Genomic DNA, 24,517 nt, shown 5'->3' on the forward strand with positions numbered 1-24,517 from the left:
TTAACACAATGTATATATGTTGGTTACACCATACCATGCGTATTATAGATAGACTATCAGGCATGGTTCACATGATCAATGAATGAAGAGAGGAACTTACAACTGGTATTTCCTGTGAGACAGACTGATGGACAGGTGTTTTGAACTGTAACTCTGCAGTGCTGCCCTCTGGATTGACGGTACACTCTATCTTGTAGACCCTAACATCGTCACAGCCGCGTAAGACAACCTGACAGGGGTAGTGACCGGGTTCCTTGGCCTTGAACTTGATGGGAAGCTCCATGAAAGGCTCCCTGCCATGGCATTCTGGGAAAAGATGTCACATTCATTAACAAGGCACAGTAAGCGATACAAATCCACTGGCATGCCAAGTTAGACCTCTGAAATATCCTGCTATATATAGATAGTAACAGTGACCTTGACCTTGGCACCCCAACTTGTTTGAGGTATTCTCATACTTTACCATTATTTGAAATTTGATCAGAATCTGTTTAAAAGTGAAGTCGCTTGAACGCTCATAGAAAGTGAACATACGAACACACATATAAATGGAACACTTCATCCCAGAGGGATAACAAAATGTGTTTTTTTTAATTATTGTTCTCAGTCCCAAGAAACAATCAAACAACAACATGTTTATTAGACAAATATGTAAATATGTCTTATTTTGTTGTAAAGACATAACCAGGGCTGATTTTGTTTATCATGGTCTGGAGTTATTCATTAATGAAATCACATTCACAGAGGACAGACTTGGTGACTTCATTTTACTTTCTGGCAGGACTTGACAAAGACTTTAATAAGTACTGTGTAAATATCTGCAGTTTATGTTTATGCCTGAAACATTTTGTCGAAATAAAACCCCAGTTATTTCAACAAAAAGGCCCAATGCAGATATAACTACAGTTCTTTAATACAGTCATTTATTAAAGCATGTTTCAACTATAAACAAATTGTTTTCTCCTTTGCTTGAGAACTTAAAAGTCACGTTGCACGGGACGTATGTGTGCCAAATGCGACCTCTTCAGTTATTTCTCTTTCACGAGTCAAAGTACTTAAATTATTAAATTTCAGGTCTAAAATCATACATTAAATATAATGGTGCAAACCCAAAGTGACAAAGTAATTGAGAGCCTCATCGGATATCTTACCAGCAGCTGAAGCGCTTTGTGATCGTGATGATGGAGGAGGCTTCATTGTCAGTTTGTTGGGTAGAGTGAAGAACTCCGAGTCCACCTCCACAGTAAACTCAGCCTCGTATGGAGATTTGCTGGGCTGAAAGTTCAGGTATTTCAGTAAGTACAGGTATTCTTCTGTTAGTTATATATATATATATATATACATTTTTTTATCATATACTTACTGTATAGGTATCTCTATGGTAACAAAGATCTAATGAAGCAGCTATTAGATATTAAAATGGCGCCGCAAAAAATTTAAAAAGCAGAACATTCACATTAGGTAATTCAATGTTATCAAGCAAAGTAAAAAACAGCAAGTAATGTCATTTTAAATGCACTACCATTTTAGAAGATAAAACGTTTAAAAGCTTTCAGTTATAAATAAAATCAAAAAGTTGTTGGTGAATTCAAGATGTAACAGTAAACATGAAACAAAAGGAGACAAATCTAAGAATGATTTTATTACAGGAAAGGAATCAAACAAACCATGCAATGATAAAATTTTAAAATGAAGAGAAATATGAGTAAAGAAAAGGGTAGTGTGCATTGCCTGAAATATACCATGCAGATATCTAGTATAATCAAATCAAGATATTTCTTTGATACTTCAACTTAATGACAATCAAATTGCAATCTTTGATAAAATTTACTACTGCTAATTCTAGTCTACATATCATACGAAAAATCATTTTTCTACAATTTCCTCAAAAAGTTAAAATCCTAAACTGATTTTGATAAATACGTGTGGATTATTTTCGGTTGTGACAGGAATGACATAACCTTAACAACAGTGACAGTGTATGATATGGTACTGGACAACAGGTACTGTTTACCACTGACAAAAATTAGGTAGCATGCAATGATTTAACAGCGAAAAAAACAGTTATACCACATTTTGGGAGTCGTTAGTCTCTTGTGGTCCTGTTGAAGATGACACAACCTGTCCAACGTGGGGATCAGAAATTTAACATTTTCATAGTAATGATAAAACACAAACATATCTGAGAGGAGGGGACTTAGTGAAATTTTGTGAATGAATGGGTGGTGGTTCGTTTGCACAAAACAGGAAAGTTTTATCTTGTGAAAATCATGCAGTTAGTGGTGTCTTCACATCATCGCAGTAGTGAATGGTAATGAATGATCATGGGTGTTCACAAAGGAGCTCATGATAAAGATAAGGGTATACACAGAAATCCATCCAGGCTTAACACAACTATATATATGGATCATAACCCCCCCCCCCCCCCCCCCCCCCTTCAGCTTGTACATATAAAAACAAAAGGTTTTGTCTTTATCTTATTTACTTGCAGTAACATCATTGTAACTCTTTAAAAAGAAGAATGTTTTACCTAATACCAACACTTATATACTGTATAATATGCATTTTTGCAGGTACTTTTTTTTTAAATTTGTTGTTCAATGAAATTAGACACTTTCATTGTGCAAACTTTCAGACACCCCACCACATAGTCAATTTGCAGTCTAGTATTACAGCTTAATTCATCGTATTTATTTTTGTTTCCTTATCAACCACCATATACAAAAAAAAAAAAAAAAAAGTTTAATTTCATACAGTATACAAAATATGCATTGTGCATAAATATCATCCCAAATACTCTTTTTATCTGTGCACTATGACTCTAGTATCTGGAATACATTGTTTTAGTGAGAAAGAGAGGATGACAGAACGTGGAGATGAGGAGGAGAGAGGATGACAGAACGTGAGATGAGGAGGATCAAGGTTAATGAAGACACATGCATGATTCACCTTTGCAGTACTGCTAATGCTTTGTGCTATGTTGTTGGTGAGCAGAGAGATAGTTTTCGAGGTGACACTACTAGTTTTGAGGGTTTCCGTAATCTGTCGTCGCTGGAGTTCCGTAGATGACATGTGCTGTAAAAACAGGCAGTCACAACAACAAAAGTGAAACATCACATCATACAACAAAGTATCCCATCACCTTGTCTGACATTTATATCATACAGACATTATCAAACATATGTCAGAAACATAAATAAATCACACACAAAAATTCAAATTATTAAAATTTCCAAACAACATAAAACACTGAATCAGCTTTAATTTATACAGGAACATGATTTTTTTGATAAATGTAAATTTATTTAAGTGACCTGGTTTGTTTCAAATCTTAGTCGACTTAGATACTGGAATTATGGAAGTCATAAATCTATGACAATGCATTGTGACGAAACTATGTGTGAAACAGACATAGGGAACCCATGCCTAAAATTAGAATTTGGATAAATGTCATTTTTTTCTCATGCATTTTGTTTTCTGCATGCCATGAAAATTTGAGAAAAATAGTTGCATATCATAATATCTATCAATACTAAACATAACTTTAAAAAAAAGAAGACATGTTAGCTGTAATTCTCTTTTAATCAATTAAAGCTGATGCAGTAAAACATTCCTCAAGCAACAGAGATTACAAGACCCCAGACTTACATAACAAAACTAATCACAGTGTAGGTATAACATGACGGACATCAAACAGTATACCAGGTATACAAATCCACACATACAACCCTCCACCTTAATAGTGCCATCAGTATAGTTACCATGGTAAAGCATATACAATGTATACTGATATCTACATATTTAACAGGTAAAACAATATGTACAATTATCTACTGTGATCATTTATCTACTGTGATCATTTATCTACTGTGATCATGTATCTACTGTGATCATTCATTTATCTACTGTGATCATTCATTTATCTACTGTGATCATTCATTTATCTACTGTGATCATTTATCTACTGTGATCATTTATCTTCTGTGATCATTTATCTACTGTGATCAATCAACTAATCAGCTATAACATCTATCTTCATCAACTAATCTACAAAACATCAGATGCAAGAATATTTAAAAGAATTAACTACAAAAAAGGCATCTCCAAGCCATGATACCATATAGAATACTACAAATTCAAAGATAAATTTTATTGCAAAACAAATATTGTATGAAGTTTATAAGACTGAAATGCTGTGATATCAAATTTATTACTATGTCAAACATTCCTACTTTAATGTTTGAGTATTCAATTTTATCCTTTGCTAGAAAATGACATGTCGTCAGTATAACAGTGCTGAGCCACTCACTTTTTCTTTGATCATCAAGATCTGCCCATTTACATCCCATAATTCCAAGATTAACAACCAAGAACCAAGGGGAGCTGCATAGAACAGTGGTTTATTTTTTCTGGGTTGATTTTAATGATTACAACATTCATCGATACTGAATTTACACAAGATAAGTGTTGTGTCATAATGGATTTATTTGTCAGGCCCCGCAATGCTTAGTAACACCAACCGGTGTCAGAGAATCTCACATCTGGGCCAGCCAGACACTGGTCTATAAATTTAAACGAGCAATGTGTCTTGGCCAAAGTAAATTTCAGGTGCAAGTTTTTAACACCCTAACTCTTCCTTTTATTTATCAGCCTCACCTGAACGTCTCTTGGGTGATCTCACACCGACAATAAATATGTCCCATTATCTACGAGCCCCTCCCACTTACCTGTTGGGCAGCCATCAGGAGGGCTTTCTCCTTAGTCTTGTTGATGACTGGGACCTTGAGAGTCTCCTGAAGTGTCTGACCTGACTCACACTTCCAGTACACGACTCGATCATCCCCTCCAAAGAGACCACGCCCAGTACCTGAGGGAGTAAATAACATGGTTACCAACAACACACTAGTCCTTAGTACATTCCAGGGGGATTTTTACAGGATTGTACCAGTAATACCGATACAACTTTGCTGACTACTACTACTCATAATGTAACACTACCTAACAGCAGAACAAAACCAGTTCGCGTTGTTCGTTTCCTGAAATGTAGATGGCAGAACTTCAGGGATACTACATTTGTCATACATATAAGTGTTAAACTTTGTAGAAAACAAGATGGGAAACCTGCATTTGTAATGAAATTATATAAATCTTTATGTCAATGTTTGACATAGCTATTCAGGTGATTTTACATTGTTTAAAACAAAAATTAATTGTTTTTTGTGTTTGAAGCATATATTTCGTGGAGAAGGTCGTCATCTTCAGAGCTCACTTGAGATTCAAATGCATTCCATTATTTGGTACAACTAGTATGGACCCCATAAAGGAACATACAGGAAGTAGAACCACAAGAGTAACAGTAACGTACCTGCTGCAGCAGGCACTGCTGATCCTAACACTATGGGGTGTTTTGACGAAGGGCACCACGGCTGGGAGGGGCAGGGTGGCTGTGGCCTCCACCGAGTACAGGAACTCTCCTATGGACTCATTGAGGAAGATCACAGACACTTGTCGCTCACCAATGTTGAAAGGTAAGAAGTAGATCTCAATGGTGGAGGAGCCCTTTGCATCCAGGTGGACGCTGGAATTCGGACTGTAGAAAGCACTCATGGATGCCTGGTCATCTGGAAAAAAACAAGATAGCCAAAAATGTATATGGTTGACACACCTTAATAAAGAAAACCTTTATTTTATGAAAATTTTATGTAATATGAAAAACTGAATCAAGAGCTTACCATTGTTTTTATCAGTTTCCTCTGGTGGCTTTGGTGGAGGAGTCGGAGGAGTTTCTGGACGTTTCTGACCATGATCTATACGAGCTCTCACTTTCCTTTTCTTCCTGTCTTTAGGTTTTAACAGAGATGTTGGTTTTCCCGGTTCAAGAAGACTAGACTGGGCCTCAACCAAAACTATCCTAAAGTCTCCAGCATCATCAAATGGATTCCGAACATTTATAGGGATCTTCTCCAGTTCATAACATGGGGCCTCACACTTGATAGTGTACTGTGAACAGAAACAGAACAATGTAAACATACATAAACATGAGGATCATCAAACAATAGAAAATATTCATGAGGAGAATCAGTAAAATTATGCATATTCATGAAGTGTTATCAAAGTGTAGACATACATATTCATAGACAGTTCTGAATAAATGTTTGCTCTTATTCTAGATTTTAAAATGGTAAGGCACTTAACTGTTAGATCATAGTTATATAACAAAAATGATCAGTTACAATACATAGTACCTTATCAAAATATAGTTAAACTGAGGCTTGATATAAAATATATACCAAATTGTTTGTCAACATAAGATTTCAAACCTAAAATAATATCAGTCTATTATATACAACCTGTATTAATTATAAAACCAATTTCAGGGTTGTATCTTCGATATTTGTACTGATTCCATTATTTTAAATCCAGTATACATACTTGGCACATGTATTTTATTTTTAAACTATATATTTTTGAAAAGAATAAACCCACTGTGTGAAAAAAAAAAAAAAAATAATCCCATTGTGTTAAAATACATGCTTTCAAGTCATTTTGGCGGCAATATTTTTTGCTGAAAAACCCAGACATGCAAGTCAGTGGTCAACCAAATCACATTCAAAATACGACTTCAACTAAAGGATTTGGCAAATGAACAAATAACTAACATGTGTATGACAGAGTAAGGAAAGTTAAACATCAATTTTATATGGATATTTGTATGCATTAATATGGCTGCATGATTACATGGAATGGAGTTATAACTTGTAAAATTTTATGTGTAGATGTGCTTCACAAACTTATCTGTTAAATAAAATAAATATATAATTTTGTGATTCTGTGCTTTTAGTTGAACAAAAATTCTGTGACAAATGAAAATAATTTGTGTGTTGAGATAAATGATGTACGATACAATGAAGGGTAAGTATATGTAGGTATACTTATACTCTTTGGTGAGTCTGATTCGCTATGGAGACAATGAATATTTGGACATGTACATGAATTGCTATGGAGACAATGAATATTTGGACATATACATGAATTGCTATGGAGACAATGAATATTTGGACATGTACATGAATTGCTATGGAGACAATGAATATTTGGACATGTATACGTACATGAATTGCTATGGAGACAATGAATATTTGGACATGTACATGAATTGCTATGGAGACAATGAATATTTGGACATGTACATGAATTGCTATGGAGACAATGAATATTTGGACATGTACATGAATTGCTATGGAGACAATGAATATTTGGACATGTATACGTACATGAATTGCTATGGAGACAATGAATATTTGGACATGTACATGAATTGCTATGGAGACAATGAATATTTGGACATGTACATGAATTCGCTATGGAGACAATGAATATTTGGACATGTACATGAATTGCTATGGAGACAACAAACATTTGGACAATACATGATTCACTATGGCGACAACAAACATTTGGACATGTCCTTGTTGCTATGGAGACAACAAACATTTGGACATGTCCTTGTTGCTATGGAGACAACAAACATTTGGACATGTCCTTGTTGCTATAGAAACAACAAACATATGAACATGTACATGATTTGCTACGGAGACAACAAACATTGGTAACAAGTATTTAATTTACTATGGATTCATTAATACATGTATTTGGAACATGAAACATAGATGGCAAAAATTTGGTTTCCTAATGAAACAATAAACAAACAAGGAAAGCCAATGCACACATCAAGGAACATGCCCTTGTATTAAATAAATTAACTAATTCTAGAAAAATGATAACTGATGTCATTAGAAGACCTTACTGGACTATAATGGGAAACAAATAGTTATGTTATATATTATACAAGTATTGTAAAATAGCTATATTCTCTACCCAAATTTATTTCATCATTACTAATATTTTATTTTTGGCAGGGGTTGCGGAGGGGGGAGGAGTAGAGGCTTTTGATAGGTAAACATCATAGTAATCTAAGGTAGTTTTTTTTTTTTATTTAGATGTGATGAAATGATTCATATGAAAGTACTTAAGTATCAAAGTACAGCAGCTGCTAATCTTAGAAATTGTCAATGACCTGCTACTCACTATCCCTTAAACCAAGGTATGAAAGTGTCGGAGGAAAGAAAAGATTTTCAAGTACCAATTCATATCAAGAGTTTAGAAATTGTACACTCTCAAGGGAAACTCCAGAATAAGAGGCAAAAGGTCATGCTTTTACATTCGATAAGAAATGTATAGCATCCTTTTATATCCTTCAACATAAAATCTCCAAGGATTTGATTTCGTCCCGATATATCTTAATAGAGTGAACAAGTATTGACAGAACTTGAGAAGAAATACCAGTGATGTCGTCCCAGATCTGAAGTACCGTACATACCCTCGGAGTGTGTTTATTAGTTAGAGTAATACCAGCGATGTCGTCCCAGATCTGAAGTTAGAGTAATACCAGCGATGTCGTCCCAGATCTGAAGTTAAAGTAATACCAGCGATGTCGTCCCAGATCTGAAGTTAGAGTAATATCAACGATGTCGTCCCAGATCTGAAGTTAGAGTTATACCAGCGATGTCATCCCAGATCTGAAGTACCTACCCTTGGTGTGTTTATTAGTTAGAGTAATACCAGCGATGTCATCCCAGATCTGAAGTACCTACCCTGGGTGTGTTTATTAGTTAGAGTAATACCAGCGATGTCATCCCAGATCTGAAGTACCTACCCTTGGTGTGTTTATTAGTTAGAGTAATACCAGCGATGTCGTCCCAGATCTGAAGTACCTACCCTGGGTGTGTTTATTAGTTAGAGTAATACCAGCGATGTCGTCCCAGACCTGAAGTACCTACCCTCGGTGTGTTTATTAGTTAGAGTAATACCAGCGATGTCGTCCCAGATCTGAAGTACCTACCCTGGGTGTGTTTATTAGTTAGAGTAATACCAGACGATGTCGTCCCAGACCTGAAGTACCTACCCTCGGTGTGTTTATTAGTTAGAGTAATACCAGCGATGTCGTCCCAGATCTGAAGTACCTACTACCCTCGGTGTGTTTATTAGTTAGAGTTATACCAGCGATGTCGTCCCAGACCTGAAGTACCTACCCTGGGTGTGTTTATTAGTTAGAGTAATACCAGCGATGTCGTCCCAGACCTGAATTACCTACCCTCGGAGTGTGTTTATTAGTTAGAGTAATACCAGCGATGTCGTCCCAGATCTGAAGTACCTACTACCCTCGGTGTGTTTATTAGTTAGAGTAATACCAGCGATGTCGTCCCAGACCTGAAGTACCTACCCTCGGAGTGTGTTTATTAGTTAGAGTCGTTCGTGACTACTATTTTACAATACTTGTAGTAGGAAGTTAGTATAGTGAGCCTGTGAACATGCATTGAAATCTACCTCTTCTGTTTTCTTCTGCTGAAATAAAATAGGCAGACAAAAATTGATAAGCACAAGCAGAGACAGAAAGCTTGGGATATATACATGTATACATACATATATACTGATAGCATATAGCAATACACATAACCATATAGCAATACACATAACCATATAGCAATACACATAACCATATAGCAATACACATAATCAGCCATTTAATTATTACAGGACATATCATACATAAAACGGTACATCACTAATGCAGCATTTCAATATACATACAGGCCTTATAACCTAGTACTATTGTATAGTGGAATAGCACTAACAAAACTGATGTGCTTTTATCAATGAGAAAATATCTAGCACTGCAAAAAGGTGTACAATGAAAATAAAACTATGAAACTAGATAAAATAAAGGAAAGGCATATATATCGATTTGAAACATTATTCTACTGAAGTTTTCTGAGTATAGTCAAGGATCTAATTTCTAATCGTGTTCTAGCTAAAAATAGACAAATATTGTGAAACATGCATTGTTTAAGAGATCCCATTACCAAAGATATAGGGAAGATTTAGATACAAATTAAACATGAGGAAGAATGTTAATTTCACCATAACCAATTAATTACGTCATAATTTCACATCTTATAATCATACAAACCAGAAACCAGAAAAATATACAGTGTGAAACAGTACTAGTAGAACATTGCCTTACCTTCGGTGTGATGTTATCTATCTGGGTTCTTAGACTGAACGTCAGCGTCGTCCCAACTGATGATCCATGACGTCGGCCGACCAGAACCAGAGTAGCCTCTGCAGGGCGTAGGAATCGACTTACGAAGTCAACATTGAGATATAGGGTCGATCTCGGTGCAATGGATACAAAGTCTCCTTTGGGTACTCTGAAGTCACGAGCGTCATACCCAGCAATCAGAACTTGGTACACTAGTGTCTTACCACTTGGATTACTCAACTTCACCTGGAAGTAAAAAAAAAAAGTTTTAAATTAGAAATTTCAATAGTTAAATCTTTCCATAGCAAAATAAATTTGTTAGTTGACATCAGAAAATGTAGTTCATTGTAACAAGAAAATAAAACAAATCCTAACTCTACAAAGTTAAAATTAACTCATAATATAGATGTGAACGGTACTACATATTTTGATAACTAGGTAGACTGTCGCCTGATGTACCTGTCTGGTGACGGAGGCGTGTAGACTACCAGAGTAGTCTATAGTGGCCTTGGGGATGTACTGGGGAAGTCGCTGGTAAAGATTCACGCACAGTAACAACAGGGCGATCGGGTTAGGGTCAGTGATGTCAATGGCCTGAAAATAAATAAATACATGTCTTATATTTGTTGGGAAAAGTTATATCAATCTTAATTCCATTTTTCAGTAATGTTTCTTTTAATGAGCCAACTTTTGATATTCCTATCATGAAATCATTAATCAGAAAACAATTTTTTGCTTTCTGAAGCTTTGTAGAGGAAGGACATTATTCTCGAGACATACCTGTGACATTATACTCGAGACCTACCTGTGACATTATACTCGAGACGTACCTGTATGTCGTAGTCAATACCAGCATATCTCATGGCATTAACAATCTTGAGGGCATTGTGAAGACACTGTTCTGCTGTAGCAGGGTGAGTGTACATATCTTGGAGGTGGGTCTTGATCTGTAACATTGATATCACAGAGTTTATTAAACTTTACTTATATCACAACCATTAAAGTAAAGTAATGTTAAAGGTACAAACTTACAGGAATATTTGACTCACTGTGGAACATCAAACTGTCACAATTATTTGTATACAGAAATCACTTACAGTGAAATGTTTTTTAAAGAATTTGGAATTATCTTTGTCGAATCAGCATCCAAACACTGAATGTAACTGAATATCGTTAACAACTAAAATATATAGGTCACTGTTAATTCTCTATAATTTCTGACTAAATTATTACTGGGCAGACAGTTGTATCTGTACGAGGTCCTGACATGACTGTCTGACTGAGAAACTCACCAGGAAGGGCATGTGAGCCCCAAGGACAGCTCCAAGTACAAGTCCATCCAACAGGTCAAAGTCATAGTTCACAATCCAGCGAGAGGGAGGAACTCCACCTACAAATGTCATCAAATATTGAGTTTAGGAAGGGAGATAATCCACCTACAAATCTCATAAGATATTAAGGGCAAATTTGTTGCAAATAAACTGGTTTAGGTTTGGGTTTATGGTTTAAACCTGGTTTTCCAAACGGTTTGTAAACTAAAACTAGTTTGCTCTTGAGAAACAAATGCGAAATTCTAGTTTTCAATATGGTGTCTTTGGGAGAAAAAGCTTCAGAGCAGTATTTGAAACGTTAATACCTCATGAACGCACAAAAATCCCCCGAATCCCAAATTATGTTGAAGACATACTTCCACAATTCAATGTAATGACAGGGAAACGCATGCAGTTCTAGCAGACTTTCTTTCAAACACAAGGGAAAACTGTCATACCAATGGGAAAACAATTATTATATTTATAATTTATATTTTATTTGTCCAGTCAAATGACACTACAAGCTATAGCTGGCAAGTTTGGAGCACGTAGCGCACTTCAAGAGCACATTCTGCATGTGTGTTGACAACATTCGCCATCTTGTTTTCAGAAACGAAACCTTCCAAACCACAACCGGTGGTGGTTTGAATGGTTTAATAAACTAGTTTAGGTTTATCAGAAACAAATGAATGAACCGGTTTCAGTTTAAATGTGGTTTGAAACTGGTTTACTCAACAAATGGAAAGTTTACAGAACCGGTTCGAAACTAAAACTGGTTTTAGGAGAACAAATTCGCCCTAAGTTTGATTAACAATTCAAAGGAGGGGAAATAATCCACCTACAAATGTTATAAAACATCAAGTTGTACATAAAATTCAAAGGAAGGAAGATGATAAACACATTGTGAAAGATATTGTTGGAAATTTAACAACAAACATTTTAATTTTATGCAAAATGAAACACATAAAACTCACCTTTGCTACAGTTTGACCAGATGCGAGTCCTGTACTGTTCGTAGTGGTGGTTGAGCCATGTCAGAATAATTCTCTCCCCTACACTATAGATGTTGCTACTGAGTGGGTCAGGGTTCACCTCGGGCATCTCAACATTCTTCTCCGGAGCAACCAGGCTCTTCAGGCTCCGTGGAGTCACTTTACTTAGGACCATAACCTGCAACAGTAAAGACAAAATCAGCAAATTGGTCAGTACTATTCTAAAATGAACAGAACAAAAATTCTTATGAATACAATTTAAATGCCTACAGATAGTTTAAGATACTGTATATAGCTTATTTATGCAGGCCAGCTATTTCAGTGACTTTTGTGGTATGAGGAACCCACAAAAGAGTCAGGATTAAGTCAGGAAAATCAGGGCTTTTAATTATCCTTTTTGGTTGTTTTTTTTGTCTTTTTGGTTGATAATGGCCTAATTAATATTCCAACTTGAAATTATTTTAATATTGAAGCCAAATTCACAAAATTTATACTTTACTTCTGAAAATTTCCTTGCCATATCTCTAATTGTCTACCCAAAATGAGGCAACATCCCATCCCAAACCAATGAATATGTGAGATTTTATTAAAGTCTCTAATTCTACTGTATTGATAGTACCTTGACAAGCTTAAGTAGGATATCTCTATTCTACTGTATTGACAAATTAATTCCACTATTTCTAAGATGACATTACCTTGACAAGCTGAAGTAGGATATCTGTCCAGGCACGTTTAGAAACTGCCTCAAACACATCACCCTCCAGTTCCTCCTCCTCATCCATCTTCTTTGCCTCCTCCTCCTCTCCCTGGGTCACCAGCTCCAGCTTCAGCTGCTTCTGCATCTGTTTCCATAGGTGATAGTCCCGTGGTTCCATCAGATACTCAGGTTTTATCGACGCCACACAGGCACCCTGACACCTAGGGGTTAAAGGTCAAGGTCATGTCAGCTACTTAGGCAATTTGACTTGTTGTCAAGGTTATGTGATCATCATCTACCATGACGTTTCATGGTAACTACATTATCCACCATTAAATGTACCCAGGATTCAGAAGAAAGCTTTATTTCTTTCTACAGACAATAGTCTGTATAAAATTTTGACTTGTCTTTTATTTTCTTAACTACATTCACATATTACCATTTAAAATATTGGTGTTAATATGTTGATAACCGAATTAAAAAAAAAAATCAATTGAGCGCAAATTTGTTTTTTCGCTTCATAAACTTACTTGAGGAATGTAAGCAATGTGGAGTGTTGCCAGTACACCTGCTTGACCCGCTCTATGGGGTCAGAGGGTAAAGGTGAGTTGAGTGGGATACCAGGTATAGGTCGTCCAGCAAGGTGACACATCATGTCATAGATAGTCTTGAATTCTTTCTTCAGGTTGTTGGTGTCCCAGCTGCCAGCCTTTGCCTGTTTAGGCATGTCATCATTGACAGGCTTCCGACTGATACCACTGTGAGAGAAGCACATTCCGTATAATTATGATTGTATATATCACATAGGATCTTAAATGACTTTTTATGAGCCATATAAAATTTTCCGAAAATTTACAGACCAGTTACATGATCAACATATTAGATAAGGAGAATAGGTATTCTTTTGACTAATAAAAAATTTCAAATTTTTGTTTCAGATATCTTTTTATTTTGAAAGTCGATACTATATTCCTATACACAGGGCAGGTCAATAGCTGTCATAGCCAATACTACCAAGGTACATGTATTTTATCAGGACAGTGGACCACTCAAAGTCTAGTAAAACATTAATCACATACCCTCTAAGTGAGTGTGGTATACTGATGGGGAACTGTCCTGAGGGCCAGCCCTGGGATGAGTACCACCTTTGGACTGCCAGGAGAACCTCCAAATGGAATATTCCCTCCTCGGAATCCTCATCTGGGAACATTGCGGAGCCTAATGAACGCGAGGCCAGATCCTGCTGATTACGACTCATGGCATGCTCGGAGCCAGACGGAGGCTTGTTCATAGCACCCTCACGATTTACAGGGGTACTGCCGTCCGTAGAGTCTGCAAGTGAAAATAACACAGTGATGTATTATTGGCAGGCAGAAATGGCACCAAATATGAATGATAATAACAAGTAATAGTCCGAACATCTTCAAATCCTGCCAATTTTTGAGTGGTATATGTGACTGGATTATTTCATGTTGACTGGAATAATTTTTTTTTCTCTGTTGCTGATCAATATTTTTTTCAGAAAATACCTACCTGTAACACTACCAGACGACTCATAGCTGGAGGAGGAGATCTGGAAGTTGGAGCTGGTGGCACTGGTGCTGGGACGACTGTTGTGTGTTGGGGACACACAGGGGACAATCACAGCCTCACCGCCATTAAGGTTCTCCTTTGTCAGGAACTTACGACCCTTTGGTGATGCACCCTACAACCAGAGCAAAATTGGAACATTGTCTGAAATCCATCTACTTTCAAAAATTTGCAAATTAAATAATAAAATACTCTATTTATAATAATCTAGTTTTATTATATCAAAATTTTTAAACACAAGCTTTGGCGTATTTTATTATCATCAAATTGATTATTCATGTGCATTTTATGCTGTAAAGGTGCTTTTCTGTGGTTGTGTACTCCTGTAAGTACAGTATTTTACCACAAATAAGCCCCCTCCCCTAGAGAAAAAAAATGACTAAAAGTGGTGAGGGGGGGTGGGGGGCTTATTTGCAGTAAAATATACGGTAATTCTGTCCTCACCTGTTCACACACAATCTGGTGGTCAGTCCTGTGCAGGGCTAGGAAGTGGTAACATGTCAGTAGACAGTTGTCAGCTGTCGCCATCACCATCAACTTAAATCTAAACACGCAAAACATACCATTAAATCATATAACGCAACACCAGCTTTTGTTTTTTAAAATGTGGTATCTTGGACAACATAGGATTAATATAGAAATGTATACAGTAGGACTTATAGCTGAGGGTCTGGGGTGTACAGGTTTTCTGATTAAATACTACTACAGTGAAACCTGACTGTACCGACCACTGACTTTAACGACATACTGTAACGTCCGACCATATCCACCAGAACGGTGACAATGCTCCACTGTCATTACCGACACTGACTTTACTGACACACTGCGGTATCCGACACTTTGTCCCATACAGTGTCAGTACAGGTAGGTTTCATTTCATCGTAAGTTTATTTTATAAATTATACAGGACGCTATGTGAGATCAAGACAAAATTAATCTAAAACAAACTTGATGTCACAACTTCCCTGATTAGCAAAGAAGCTTACACCTTTTACAATTGACCTGATACAAATGAATCACCCAAGATGGTTTAAATAAAAAAATAATCTTAAATAATCTAGACCTTGTTTAACAGGACTATCAACACTAGTCTGTGCAGTACTTACTTCCTGTCCTCAGAATCCACAAACAGGATTGGCTCTGCGAAGGAGACTGGTTTAGGGCTAGAGAAGATGAGTTTACAGGGTAGAGCACATGGTTCTATCTGTCCATCGTCTCCGCAGCATGGACTCACTTCTGTAATTGGAGACGTTAAAACTTAATACAATTGACAAAGTAAATGTTTACAGACACATTTTTTTCTGGAAATGAATTAGGATGACCCAGTTTTTCATAAATATTTTTTTTAAACCAAATTTCAGCTTTCAAATATCTAAATACTCTAATGCATTGTACATGGTAATCATCAGTTTAATGAATTAAGAAGTTTTGGAATAAGATTTATCAGTTTGGTTTTAATGATATTTAAAAACGATTTTATCTTTACAAAAATTAGATGTTTATCAACAATAGTTGACTCCAGTTGGACACACAACCTACCTGATCCCTCAGGCCAGACAACACTGATGGGTGAAATTGTACTGCCATCCTCACATTCCACTGTGGGAGTTATCACCGAGATATGGGAGGGCCTACAATAGATCATTAACAATATTGATGTGTCAGGTAATTTAAATCTGCAGGATATTATGTTGATTTAACAGTCGTAATCTCATACATCATTTGGTGATTAAAGATAAAATTAAATTCAAGAATAAAACTTTCTAATCAGAATAACTTTGAAATGATCATATGAAAATTTTTAGTATTTGAAAATTCATGAAAAAAAAATTCTGCCAAGAAGAGCATAGTACATAAAACAAGATTATTAGGAGAATTATCCCCCACCAAATATGAAATTCTATCACAAAAATGGACAAACTTTCTTGTTTGATTTAGGTCAAGGGTCAAAATAAAGGTCAGGGTGACCTACTTTTAATACATTACACCCTGCATCACTTAGGTTAACTCATGCTCCGAGTAAAAATTTCAAGCAACAAGTTGTAAAGATAATAGAGCCTTGACAAGATTAAGTGAAGGACAATAGGACAGATGAACACAATGTAAAACTGTAGTCTCCACTGATTTCATAGAAAGACTAACTGAAATGACTTCATTAGAAGCTAGTATTTCCACCTCCATGCATCCTCTTACTAGTTTCCAACTTACTTGCTGTACTGCCCTGCCAGGACAGTGAACTCTGCCGAAACCTCTGTCATAAGAGGCACAGGGGTCATGACGATAGCCAGAGGGTCAAACCAAAGCTTTGGGGACTTCATCTCGGCTATGACCTGTAGGTACTGGTAAGGCTTCTCAAGGTCATTGATCAGAATAGGGATCACCAACTCGTGACGACATGGCTCAGCTAGAAAATTACACAAATAATGTATATCCTAACCTTCAAACAAAACAAAACAAAAAGCTGAGCAGAAAATTTTGATTAAAATAAGTGCTTGTTGATTTGGCACCTGTCACATTTCTAATTTACCATACAAATAATACAAGTTTTGATCTTGAGGTCTATATTTATTTGAATTCATACATCAGACTAAACTGTTTATCCTTAAGTTATCTTTTGGGTTTATGACATTATATTTTTACATGATATCACACCTGATCGACTCTCCCCCATTGTCAAGGCATAAGATTTTCCATTAATAAGAAATGGAGAGTTATGAAAATCGAGCATTGTCAACCTATCAGTTTTTTTGTCAATGCAAAGTCAGAAGCAACTTGGACTAGTTTAGCTTTTACACAATCTAGGGAAGAAGCTGTCATGAAACTTACTTGGACAGAATAAGACAGAAATATGCTGTGTCTGTCCGGCTTCCAGAATACCCTCCACACCTTTACTGTCCTGTGGGTTCATCACCACAAACGGTACACCTGACGGATGGATGAACTTGATGATTCCGTCCTGTAGAGCTTTGACTGGAGCAGTCAGATCCAGCAACCATTTCAGAGGTTTGTCACTGTTATTGACAAGCACAGTACCCTGTGAACAAATAGGTCCACATATGTTAGATAAACATGCTTTAAAATACAAAAAAAACCATTAATACAGCTACTACAAGTGATAATTTGGATGTGACAACTTACATTATCAGATGATAAACTCATTAAAACACCATGAAAATACCATTTAATTTCAATTAAGATGTCATGAATTAATTGGGAAATTAACAGGAATTTAATGAGTTTGTGTCTTGGGGTGTTCATGGGAGATTAATGGTCATACATCAAGTAGAGTAGGTCTTTAGAAAATACATCATGCATAGTGAGTAAATATCATTTATGATATAAATTAATTCTATCAACTAGTCTTAAGATCCAAGAAACAGAAACAAAAAGTTTATTTTTTCCACTTTTGTCATGTTCTATTACGCACAGGTAAACAATTTATATACAGGGTAAGGTCATCTTCGCTAGCCAAGGCTTCTGATTACGTTACACTACACGAACCCTTGGTGGATATAGTCATGTTCAAACCGTCGCCCCCTGGAATCCCAGGGCACCCAATCAAATCGCGTTTTACACTAGGGCTTGGTTTCGCAGTAAAACAAAAATTGCGGCACCCAGTAGAGCTACAATGTCGACTATGTCATGGCATTTTACCTATATACAGAGACATACAATCTTTAGGGGAACATTCGCAGTGTTTGATAAATCTATTTAAGTCATTGATCACATATCTCATCGAAATGACACAAGCCTCCATGTGTGTTTGTTAACATCACAGATGAAGTAAATCGGTAACGCTCGTTTTGATTGGTCGAAAATTTCATGCGTAAAGAGTGGTAATTTTGAATCTCCGCTAGAGGGCCAGAACTGACGCCTATATCTGCCAAGGGTTCGTGTAGTGTAACGTAATCAGAAGCCTTGGCTAGCGAAGATGGGGTAAGGTAAACAACATATTTAGGGCTACAACATAACCAATGACAAAATAACTGTTTACTCATTACAATAACATGCAATATACCTCAGCTCCAGTATAATAAACAAGCCTGACAACCATGCATCAGATTTACATACATGCTTATTTATTTTTTTTTTTTTAATTACAAGCCAAAGCATATCTGATATTTCATAGCAGATGCAGGAAATAAGCCGAAGGAAGACATGCTGTGCGGAAAGGTGAAAGTGATACGACAAACTTGACTGCATAAACATCCTGACATGTACGAAGTGTAACAATATAAAATACAGGACAAACATGTAAATAAGGGGTGAGATGTGTTGATGTAGCAAAACTGAAGATCTAATCAAATAGTCGAACAGACAATTAAGTGACCTGACGTCATGAATTGACTCATATCATCCTTGGGAAATACAAAACTTCTTATTGTACACATGGATTAACAATTGACACTTGTGGGTTTTGTGGAGTGAGAAATATGGGTGCTCACTGATAATACCAGGAACAAATGTGAAATGTCCAGAGTTGGATGCAGCAGGATACAAAATATATCTTTTATCATTTTTACTGAAGAATTGTCCCATATCATTCATTTATCTTTGTATTCTTTTTATTTCTGCACTGTCCCATCATTGTCCCATCTCATACATTTGAATTCCTTTTTCCATTCTTATTTTTTCTAAATTCATAACCAACATCTTTGTTAAGCTGTCAGTATTTCCTCTTATAATTATATGATCACTTGTACATTTCTGTATAAAAACCGTACACCCAAAGTTTGACATTACATGTGCTGCAAAGAATGTAACTGTGACATTATGCTAGATTTAACTGTTGTTGTGAATAAGAGAATATATTTGTAAATATTGGAATATAATTTTGTTAGCTGTCGATAAAATACCATATACCAAGGAGGACTTTGTGAAAATATTCCAAGATCTTTTCATATTATATTCTAAACATAGTTTGGATATATTGTTCAATGATAGTACGTATTTAGGACTAAAAAAGCACCTTTTGACTTAGAATCCATTATTCCCAGTAAATATCTAGCTGAAGCAGAGTTTTGATTATTACGAAGTATAAGATATGCAGACAGGTGTATTGTGTAATACAACTTAGAAGCTGTTAATGATATATAGGTATAACATAGGCATGATGCAGGTACAGTATATAGGAAGTAACGGATCACAAGTGGTAGTTTTACCTTTTGAATAGCATGCTGAAATTTAAACAATCGTTGATTCTAAATTATTCAGACATTTTACAATGACTTTTAAAAATCCTTCAAATATTATGTTACAGTAAATTGATGTTTCTTTGAATTTAAAATCTCAAAGATCTGAAGATTCTTTAAAAATTTCACAATATGATATAGCAAATTAATTTTTAACCAAATATTATAAGGACTTAAAAACGTGATCATTATAGATAATCCTTACCTTAGACACTCCGATTCCTGTAGAGGCAGTGGGATCCTCAAAGGTGGACGGCAATGAAAACTCAATCTTGTTAGAAGAGAGTTGTAGTGGTTGACGGAGAGCTGTGGCAATCACATGTTTCCGCGGAGTGGCAATAGACACAGGCTGAGGGCGGGGATTGATGATATGTTGTATGCTGTTCTTGTTTGAGGGGGCCGGGGTGGGAGGGAAAGGGGTGGGGGCTGGAGATGGAGCTCCGATCTGATTAATTATAACAGGCATGATGAAGTCATATGCTGCCACCTGCAATAGAGAATAATCAATTTCACAAGGTGTGACCAGGCTTACATCGTGTACATAAATTTTAATAAGAATACCAGATTCGAAGCATTCGTAAATACAGCCACCTGTAAACCAGTTGTCAGTTTGTTTTTGTTTAAGGTCCTATCAAGAGCCAGGGTCATTTAAGGACGTGCCTGGTTTTGGAGGTGGAGGAAAGCCGGAGTACCCAGAGAAAAACCACCGGCCTACAGTGAGTACCTGGCAACTGCCCCACGTAGGTTTCGAACTCACAACCCAGAGGTGGAGGGCTAGCGATAAAGTGTCGGGACACCTTAACCACTCGGCCACAGCGGCTCTGCCCAGTTGTCAGACTTTCAAGCTAATAATTTTGTTAAATATCACATCCAACAACAATCTTACCAGGAATTAAAGTCTCTGAATATTAAAGCTTAAATGTATAAATATATATATGATCAAGCTTGGCCTGTTTATCACAGACCCTGGAAGCTTGACAAATCCTTACCTCAGTTGGAGTGAAGATTATCTCCCCTTCAATGGTTTCCTCTGGTGCCATGGTAACAGTATACATCCCTGGATTCAACATCTGATAACTGTAGTCATCTGAAAGGGTACACAGTACACAACATCAGTAATCATTATTGTTTATGTCCAGGAATGATATTTTTCTCATTCAATTTGTACATTAAGGTTTTCAAAATTTTATAAATCCACTTAAATGTATCACAGGTACCTAAAATGATTTAAAGTCAGTCATCAGATACATAGAAAATTCAGTACATTAAAGTTAATATATTTTCGAAACAACCAAACTTCTGCAATGATTTCCAGTGCTAATATTCTTGGTGAAAAATCTATCTAGTATCCAGACTATTAACACCTACATACATTATATGATACATTTCAAACAAATTATAAACAAACCTTGAGTCTGGTACCCAGAGAAGTTGAGCGAGAAATCTTTGTATCTTGTCAAATCCAACTCCAACTTCACCTTTGTGATTGCCTGAAAGTTTTTTAAGAACAAAGATAGATTTTGCATTAACAATAAAATTCCATAATGTATAAATATTTCATACTGTTTCTGTTGATGGACCGTATGGACAGGCCTGAAAAACCTGTCTAACAGTCTGTAATTAAAACCCATTAAGGATTTAGTCATATCCCTTAGATTCTGTACTAGAACACAATACTGACCTTGTTATTGAGTTTAAATGGGAGAGTTGCTCCAGATCCACAGTAAACACCACCAAAGTTAAATGAATCCTGTAACAGAAACGCCAGTCATTTTATCTAAAACATCTTATGGAAAAAAAATATGATCAAATGTAAATAATCTACAAAGAAATTGTCTACATTTTTGTCTGTAAAGGTTTTTATACAATTTTGTAACAATATAAGATATAACAATAACAATATCAATGCTCAAAATTATATAACTTAAAGATTTTTTTTGTTTTTTTTTTGATTTTTTCACTAATTAATGCAAAAGTAACTGATAACACTGTCAAACAGTAAAAACCTTTTTGACAGTACTGGTAAGAGTTTGTGTTAGTGTGATGAAGGTACTAATCACATACCATGTCTATGTCCACGGTGGGTGGCTCGACTGTCCCACCCATCCTCAACTCCAGCACCTTACCCCCCTTGATGGCCACCTGAACCTTTGTGTCAAACTTGAGGATGGCTGAAGGAGTCAGCTGGACTTTGAGTTCAGCATGACCTCCGACAGGCACCACTCCGTGTAAGGGAGTCACCATCAGGCCAGGGAACGGGTTGGAGTCGATCACCTACACGAATAAAACATACATAAAAATATTTGTTCGTATGTTGCTATGTTTTACTGAGTAAGATTTATGCAAATAAAAAACTGATTTTTAATATGGTACATTACCATGCACCGAAATCTGGGGGACAAAAATTAACAACATTAATTATACTGTGAAAAAATAATGAATATTTAAAGATCAACTACAACAAAATATTAAGATATCTGAAGCTTTACACTCTAAAATTAAAGGTGAGGTGCCTTACCTGGAAGTAGGCATGGTGTTGACCGGTGTTGGCCAGTAGGGCATTCCTTATTGTGGTCAGATTAATTGGTGTTTGGCCAAACATCACCCTCCTCTCCATGAACTGGACATTTGGTGTTCCCATCTGTAAACCCAGATATAGGACAGAATTTATTACAAATTATCCACATGTGCTATGCATTCTGTCTATCTGAGAAAATATTTTTATTTGCTTTGAGTCCTGACCAAAGATAATTCTTAGCATTCCAAAGGAAACCAATGTTTGTCTACTCTTTCATTGGAGTAGGCCGTTAAATTTTTGAAGAATTAAGCTAAGTGAACATGTGAAGAATGGTACTGCAGAACATTATAGTAATTTTGATATGGATTTAGCAATAGACACTATAAATGCTGAATCCTGAATATGTAACTGCATCATGCATACTGCCATTTCGTCCTTCTAGGACTCTAAGTGATGTAAGGGACATCAAACAGCTATTTTGTCCTTCTAGGACTTGTCAGTGTTGTAAGGGGCATCATACAGCTATTTCGTCCTTCATGGACTTGTAAGTGATGCAGGGGACATTATACAGCTGTTCTGTCCTTCTTGGACTTTTCAGTGATGTTAGGGGCCAAAAGTAAAACTTTGAGAGTATTTTTTTTCCTTCTGAGAATTTATCAATAACTGACCTCAACTTTACACTGGAGCTGCAGCGTGGGTCCACCATGTACCATGAGGGAGAAGGATCCATCCTCAGGGGCGAGGAAGGAGGGGTGCCAGACCACCTCACAGTCCAGATCCTTGTGGGCGTCGACGATACCTGGGGATAATTTATATACATTTGAATAGGAATAGGGAGGAGGGAGGGAGGTGGAAGGGGAACCGGGTCTGAGTCTGTATAGTAAGAATTTAATGTTTTATTACTTTATCAATATGTAATGCAATTGTGTATACAAAATGTATATGTTTTAATTGAATTTTTTTAAATACCTTTACAGAGATTAGGGAGGAGGGGGAAGGTTGTAGGGGGAATGGGGCCTTGTAACTAGTTAAATTGAATTACACTGGATTGTGAAATATCAAATTTTATCAACTTTACACAAATATTAAATTTCACATGACAAATATCAACTTTGAAATACATCTTTTAAATTAACAAATACACAGACAAACCATTTTATTTTCTGTCAAAATTATGTCACATATATAAATTATGATTCTGAGGCAAATTAATCTAATTCTGAAATAATTCAGTCTGATTAGTGTAGGAACTGACGCATCAGGTATCTAGTATTTTACGTCTGTTTTAATAACATACCTGTAGCTGGCCTAGTAATTTACCTGTTTTAATTACATACCTGTAGCTGGCCTGATAGAGAAAGCAGTGCCTCTATCCCCAAGGTTAGGGGCCCAGGTAAACTCTGCCGGGTAATTGAGTTTGTTATACAATGTAATCACTCCACGGAACTCTGAAACAAAGTCAAATGAGCAACATGAATACAAGAAGTTTGTTTTTTTATATCTTAATTGACTCCTAAATCAATTAATGAAAGATCAAATTAAATAAATTCATATTCTCAATCAATATTGTAATTTTCTAACCAGCTTCAGTGATTTTAAATCCATAAAGTAATTCAGTCTTGATTAATTTCTATTCATGATCCGTTTTTACCTGTTTTTTTGCTTTAGTTATGATAAGTTTTACCTGCTTCAGCTGGGAGTCCAAAGGCAGGTGTGAGGATGAGCTCCTCGGTGGAGAGTTCTAGGGCTACATGGACAACCTCGGCCACGACTGTGACATGGTGCTTGTAGTGACCATTGACAGTATAGGAAACTGACCTATAGGCAAGGGCAAGGTCACATTCAAGTTGAGGAATTTTACAATATTCAGTATTTAGTAAAGACCTAACAGTGCCTATCAGTATTTGAAAGTTTCAGAAATCTAGAAATTTATTATAAAATTTATACCTCTCATGTTGAATATCTATCAAATAAAAGAGATGACAACTACATGGAGAGTATCCAAATTCAATTTCCCATTGTTCAAATGTAGCATTAAATACTTCTCACAGTCATTTTTAGGTTCCTGCCTCTAAGCCAAGATTTATTTAATTTCTGATGTTGTTAAAATTTTACA

General features: G+C 36.1%; 1 protein-coding gene across 1 annotated transcript in view; it reads right to left on the minus strand.

The window, feature by feature from the left end:
* The window catches only part of LOC117328320 (cilia- and flagella-associated protein 47-like), a 43,530-nt gene that overhangs the window by 9,843 nt on the left and 9,170 nt on the right, over window positions 1-24,517 (minus strand). Inside the window, exons 17-49 of the mRNA XM_033885844.1 lie at window positions 24,086-24,219; window positions 23,739-23,849; window positions 23,070-23,200; window positions 22,402-22,524; window positions 21,948-22,157; window positions 21,565-21,633; window positions 21,292-21,373; window positions 20,873-20,970; window positions 20,089-20,370; window positions 19,854-19,868; window positions 17,518-17,725; window positions 16,900-17,095; window positions 16,231-16,322; window positions 15,798-15,927; window positions 15,136-15,235; window positions 14,635-14,806; window positions 14,181-14,433; window positions 13,632-13,859; window positions 13,100-13,322; window positions 12,387-12,582; window positions 11,395-11,492; window positions 10,933-11,049; window positions 10,562-10,696; window positions 10,085-10,348; window positions 9,388-9,405; window positions 5,733-6,000; window positions 5,366-5,621; window positions 4,999-5,036; window positions 4,728-4,867; window positions 2,950-3,075; window positions 2,071-2,121; window positions 1,152-1,275; window positions 101-306 (exon numbers count right to left, since the gene is read on the minus strand). Coding sequence (XP_033741735.1) covers window positions 101-306; window positions 1,152-1,275; window positions 2,071-2,121; window positions 2,950-3,075; window positions 4,728-4,867; window positions 4,999-5,036; window positions 5,366-5,621; window positions 5,733-6,000; window positions 9,388-9,405; window positions 10,085-10,348; window positions 10,562-10,696; window positions 10,933-11,049; window positions 11,395-11,492; window positions 12,387-12,582; window positions 13,100-13,322; window positions 13,632-13,859; window positions 14,181-14,433; window positions 14,635-14,806; window positions 15,136-15,235; window positions 15,798-15,927; window positions 16,231-16,322; window positions 16,900-17,095; window positions 17,518-17,725; window positions 19,854-19,868; window positions 20,089-20,370; window positions 20,873-20,970; window positions 21,292-21,373; window positions 21,565-21,633; window positions 21,948-22,157; window positions 22,402-22,524; window positions 23,070-23,200; window positions 23,739-23,849; window positions 24,086-24,219 — 4,894 coding nt within the window. The remainder of the gene's footprint in view (window positions 1-100; window positions 307-1,151; window positions 1,276-2,070; window positions 2,122-2,949; window positions 3,076-4,727; window positions 4,868-4,998; window positions 5,037-5,365; window positions 5,622-5,732; window positions 6,001-9,387; window positions 9,406-10,084; window positions 10,349-10,561; window positions 10,697-10,932; window positions 11,050-11,394; window positions 11,493-12,386; window positions 12,583-13,099; window positions 13,323-13,631; window positions 13,860-14,180; window positions 14,434-14,634; window positions 14,807-15,135; window positions 15,236-15,797; window positions 15,928-16,230; window positions 16,323-16,899; window positions 17,096-17,517; window positions 17,726-19,853; window positions 19,869-20,088; window positions 20,371-20,872; window positions 20,971-21,291; window positions 21,374-21,564; window positions 21,634-21,947; window positions 22,158-22,401; window positions 22,525-23,069; window positions 23,201-23,738; window positions 23,850-24,085; window positions 24,220-24,517) is intronic.

This window comes from Pecten maximus, chromosome 5, assembly GCF_902652985.1.
Source record: "Pecten maximus chromosome 5, xPecMax1.1, whole genome shotgun sequence".
NCBI classification, from domain to species: domain Eukaryota; kingdom Metazoa; phylum Mollusca; class Bivalvia; order Pectinida; family Pectinidae; genus Pecten; species Pecten maximus.